The sequence below is a fragment of the Tupaia chinensis genome, unplaced genomic scaffold, assembly GCF_000334495.1.
Source record: "Tupaia chinensis unplaced genomic scaffold, TupChi_1.0 Scaffold139245_1, whole genome shotgun sequence".
NCBI classification, from domain to species: Eukaryota; Metazoa; Chordata; class Mammalia; order Scandentia; family Tupaiidae; genus Tupaia; species Tupaia belangeri.
The window spans coordinates 503,849-509,050 of record NW_006199134.1 but is presented as its reverse complement, the minus strand read 5'-3'; the positions used below and the strand labels follow the sequence as shown (position 1 = coordinate 509,050).

At 61.1% G+C, this 5,202-nt stretch overlaps 1 protein-coding gene across 1 annotated transcript in view; it reads left to right on the top strand.

The window, feature by feature from the left end:
* AMOTL2 (angiomotin like 2) overlaps positions 1 to 5,202 on the top strand; it is a 20,670-nt gene that overhangs the window by 2,809 nt on the left and 12,659 nt on the right. Inside the window, exons 2-4 of the mRNA XM_006161853.3 lie at positions 469 to 1,263; positions 3,853 to 4,150; positions 5,154 to 5,200. Of these exons, the coding sequence (XP_006161915.2) occupies positions 530 to 1,263; positions 3,853 to 4,150; positions 5,154 to 5,200 (1,079 nt within the window). The 5' untranslated portion in view covers positions 469 to 529. The remainder of the gene's footprint in view (positions 1 to 468; positions 1,264 to 3,852; positions 4,151 to 5,153; positions 5,201 to 5,202) is intronic.

The following is a 5,202-nucleotide window of genomic DNA, read 5'->3' as shown; positions in this document are numbered from 1 at the left end:
GGTTTTCGCTATAGGGCACGTGTGCTCGCCAGACAGAGAGACAGAAAGCAAGAAATCACCCCCCAGGGGGGATGGTCACGCCGCAATCCCTTCTCCTCCATTCTCCTCTTGGAATCTTGGGCACGCACGCACACGCGCCCGGCGTGAGTTTTAAGCCACTGGGTCCGGGACGTGAACCGCGATCGACTACGTGGGAGTCCAGTGACATAGCCATTACGCTAACTGCTGGTTCCCCTGGCTGCCTCTTTTAATCCTCAATTCCAGTAGGCAAACCATCCTTTCCTTTTTTTCTGACGGAGAAACAGGCTCAGCAGTTACTAGCTGCCTTCCTTAGCAGGGTAGCATTGTTCCTGGAACCCAGGCTGGAGCCACCTCCTCGCTCTTCACCCGACTTTCTACTGCACTGTAATGGAAAGTCCACCTCTGCCCATCCGCTCCCACTGACTGCTCTTCTCTCTCTCTCGCCAGGTGCTCTGGGGCCAGGTGCCACTGGCTGTCATCCAGGCAGGTGTGTGCAAGCCAGAGAAGCATGAGGACGCTGGAAGACTCCTCGGGAACAGTCCTGCACCGCCTCATCCAGGAACAGCTGCGCTACGGAAACCTGACCGAGACGCGCACACTGCTGGCCATCCAGCAGCAGGCCCTGCGGGGCGGGGCCGTGGCCGGGGGCACCGGGAGCCCCCAGGCCTCCCTGGAGATCGTGGCACCTGAGGACAGCCAGGTCCTGCAGCAGGCCACGAGGCAGGAGCCCCAGGGCCAGGAGCACCAGGGTGGCGAGACCCACCTGGCAGAGAACAGCCTCTACCGGCTATGCCCGCAGCCCGGCAAGGGCGAAGAGCTGCCCACCTATGAGGAGGCCAAAGCCCACTCGCAGTACTTCGCAGCCCAGCAGGCCGGGCCCAGGCCGCATGCTGGGGACCGGGACCCTCGCGGGGCTCCCGGCGGCAGCCGGCGGCAGGACGAGGCACTGCGGGAGCTGAGGCATGGCCATGTGCGCTCCCTGAGCGAGCGGCTCCTGCAGCTGTCCCTGGAGAGGAACGGTGCCCGTGCCCCTGGCCACATGAGCTCCTCCCACAGCTTCCCGCAGCTGGCCCGCAGCCAGCAGGGCCCCCCGCCCAGGGCCCCTCCTGCTGAGGGCCCGGAGCCCCGTGGACCTCCACCTCAGTACCCACATGTTGTAGTAGCTCACGAGACCACGACTGCTGTGTCTGACCCCCGGTACCGAGCCCGTGGCAGTCCGCACTTCCAGCACGCCGAAGTCAGGTAACAGCCCACACCTTGGTCCTGCCAGCTCTGGGCTTCCTTCCAGGGTATTGCTCCAGGGGAAGAGCCTCGGGAGCTGCTCATCAGAGCTGGCAAGCCCCCCACTCTGCCCCCATCAGCTCCACAGGCTGCCTGAGCTAACCCTGCCTTCCCAGGAGGGCGTGCATAGCCCGGGCGGAGGGACTTAGCCAAGGGCACCTGGGAACTCAGCAGGCCCTGCTGAAATTCACATACGGAAGCTCATCTGCGTAGCTGTAGGTTCACGGAACAAGAGTCCCCAGAGGATGTGAACTGCAGCCGGGGATTAAAGGAGAGGTTTCAGAACTTCCTAAAGACAGAGATTGGGAGTCATTGCCAAACTGTTTCCAAGTGGAAAGTGGAACCTCCTTTTCTGCAGACTAACGGGGACAAAAAAAAAAGAAAAGAAAAGTGGACAGCTTTCTGCCTGAGATTATTGGTCACTCCTACTGGAGGCCGGAAGGAGCAGGCGGCCTCCTTAGAGGCCTCTCTCTGCCCTTCCCCAGAGCAGGAGCTGCCTGGTGCTACCGTCGGTGTGCTCCCGTGTGCCCCGTGTGCTGCAGCCTCCGCAGGAGAGGGTCTGGGTTTAGGGGAGCCCTTTCTATGGAGGCTCAGGAGAGGCTGCTAGGCCAGAAGAGGGACTTGGACTTTGAGGGACTTGACTTATGCTTTTTAGAGGTCCCTCCAGCCACAGCTGTGCATAGAGGACTGTAAGGGGCCGGAATGGAGTCGGAACATGGGGAGGGGCAGGAAGCTAGTTTGGACGGAGGTGGCTTCTGAGAGTGAGACTCTGCCTCGGCCTCTCATCTGGCCTGCACTTTGTCTGTGAGTGCTGACTCCTCGGTGGGTGTCGGGAAATCCCGCCCAAGGGGCTCCAGGACCTGCAGACTCCTCCTCTGACAGCTCAAGGTGGAAGTCTGGTTCTGTCCATTCTTGCTGAGTCTTCATGTAGTCACTCACTTTCCCACCATCTGACTTTTCCTGGGAAAGATGCCTTTCCTTGCTCTCGAGAAATGGGTGACGTGATGGCGTTGGTATGGAGGAACCAGAGGACAGAGCCTCGTGGTTTTTCTCCAGCCTCCACCCCACAGACTCCGCCTTATCCCCTTCTCAGGGCTGGCCAGGAAGAGTGTCGGAAGCTGAGTCGGGGTTTCTTCTTTTGGACCAGCCTTATTGAACGCTGTCAGGAAAAGATAATATCGGGGCCAGGAAGTGGGCTGGTTGCAGGAGAACAAAGAGAGAGGGAGGGGGAGGGCGGGCAGGGGCAGGGAAAGCCGTGTGAAGGGAAAGGACGCGCTATTCTTTCTGGGGGTTAAGTCATTCCCAAAGAATGCCAGTTGTGTCTGTGCAGGGGGAGCAAATTCTTGAAGCCGACCCAAGAGTGGCCGCATCCAGCAGGGGACGCAGAGCGGGCATTCCAGTGGGGACCCTTCCAGCCCGTTCCAGCAGCGCCATGTTAGGGGAGACATGCAGGCCTCTGCCCTGCCTCTCCTTCCTGCTGCTCAGAGGCTGGGCATCGGTCGCTGGGGGGACAGGGACTTCACTTTCAGAGCTGGAGGGCCACAGGCTGGAGGGGTTGGGCTGGGCAGAAGTGCCGAAGAGGTGGACCCCAAAGTGGAATTAGGGTTTTGTGGAGCTTCTGGGACTTAGAAAATTCTTTAGGGGACCAAGGCAGCTGAGATACTTAAGGTCACATGACCCCAGGGGGGTGCACTGACTCCCCATGCTCCTGCTCTCTGCACCTTTCCTCAACAGGGAGCCAGGAGAGTGATGCTACCCCTGCCTGTGCCAGAGGCCAGAGGGATGTTGTTCCCCTAACTCGGCCACGGCGGCCCTCCTCCTGAGAACAGCCGGTGTCTGGGTCCCGTTCATTCTTTAACCGAGAGCAGGCCAAGGCCCCTGCCAGGAGTGGGACAGTGCCAGGCTGACTGGCGAGGTCCTCACGAAGCCCCTCGGGGTGGGAGACCCTCATGATGAGGCAGAGGAATTCTGATCCCAAGGGCTGACACTTTCCAGGGCTACACAGCCAGAGCCAGAGTTCGAACCCCTGTTTGTCAGACTCTAACCCTGACATCTGCCTCACTGCTCTAACCTTAACCAAGGTCTTCTAACAGTGTTTCTGAGGGGGCGGCAGGGCCTGAATGGGCTGCTCTGGCAGGCCATGAACTGGTGGCCTCCATCAGATATGGTAGCTGCCAGGTCCCAGGGCCTGAGGCTTTGGTCATGGTGGGTGGCCTCCAGACCCAGCAAATCTTTTGTCTGAGGTTTGTCTTAGAAGGATGAAGGGTACGTGTTTGTAGGTGCCTTAGTTAAGCACGAGCTGCTTGGGAGGCCTGTGCTCAGGCTCCGTAGGCCATGGTCACAGTGAGGTTGGGCACACAAGTGTGACATTAATCCCGCCTGCTCCGTGGCCCTGGAGTCTCGGGCAGACCTCGTTGGGAAAGGCCTTCCAGAGTCCCTGCCCAGCACCAGGGAGGCTGTGTAGCTTGTCCCCCAGGGTGCCCACGAGGGCTGCTCTGGCTGGAAGCCGGGGGTCTGCGCGGCCTCAGCATCGTCCCGTCTGTTCCCCAGGATCCTGCAGGCCCAGGTGCCTCCTGTGTTTCTGCAGCAGCAGCAGTACCAGTACCTGCAGCCCCAGGAGCATGCCCCGCACCCACACCCGCACCCAGCCGCTCTTGGCCATGGCCCCCTGGGCTCCCTCAGCCCTCCCGGTGTGGAGGGACCAGCAAGTGCCCAGGCCTCCTCGGGCGGTGCCCACCTGGCCCAGATGGAGACTGTACTGAGAGAGAACGCCAGGCTGCAGAGGGAGAATGAGAGGCTGCAGAGGGAGCTGGAGAGCTCAGCAGAGAAGGCCGGCCGCATTGAGAAGGTAGGTCCTGCTGGGGTCTCAGAGCAGGGGACTGGCAGGAAGCGTCCTTGGGGCTGACTACAGGGCGCACAGTCCGATGGGAGGCAGAGGGGCCCAGAAGCCTGTGTCAGCCTTCATGCCCCCTCCTAAGCTGACTGGACAGCTGGGGAACAGCCGAGAAGCTTGCAGAGCAGGCCTCAGGTCTGAGCAGTTGCTGGCCAGTGGGGGTTAGAAGGAGCCCATTCACCAGCTCCCTGCACACGCGCACCCTGGCCTGCACACACCTCCTCCCAGGACGCCTCCCACAGAGAGCCCTTTGTGTCTCCCACACAACAGCAAGTCTGTCCAGGCCAGTCCTGGCCAAAGAGAAAGCCCCTCCTCTTGGAAGAAAAATGAGGTCCTTGGTAGAATTGCAGACCAGCTGGGAGCACGTGCAGAACCTGTGGCCAGCCCAGTGGGAGGGGCCTGGGGCCAGCCTGGCCCTCGGGGTCGATGGTGGTGGTGGCGGGGCCGGAGGGGTGGGACTCCAAGCAGCGGCGACTCAGGCGGGTCTGGTGCCCCTGTCTAGCGAAGGCTTCGCAGCTGCATGCCAAGGTGCAGCTTTGGCAGATGCTTGGGCCCCTCATGCTGTCCTGTGCTCTCCGAGAGAGGCCAGACTGCCAGCATGTCTTGTCTTTGCCCCCTCCTGCCCCCATGCCCCAACCCTTAGAGCAAACCAGCCTGAAGTAAAGTACTCCTTTCTGAGTGCTGGGCACGGGGAAGTGTGTTCCGTCACTCCAGAGAGCCTAGCCCGGGCCTCACTCAGCGGCTGGTCCGTCCTTGGCAGCTGATGGGACCCTCGTTCGCTGGCCCCCATAGTCTGGTCTGCTCTGGAGGCCACCAGTCCACAGGGCCCAACTGGGTGTCTCTCTCCTGCTTTCCCCCCTCTCATCTCTCACCTCTTCTGATAGAGAGGAGGCGAGATCAGCCGGGGCCACCCCCTGGCACTCTCCCTCCCTTCAGCTCTGCTCTCTGCCTCTTGCAGCTGGAAAGCGAAATCCAGCGGCTCTCAGAAGCCCACGACAGCCTGACCA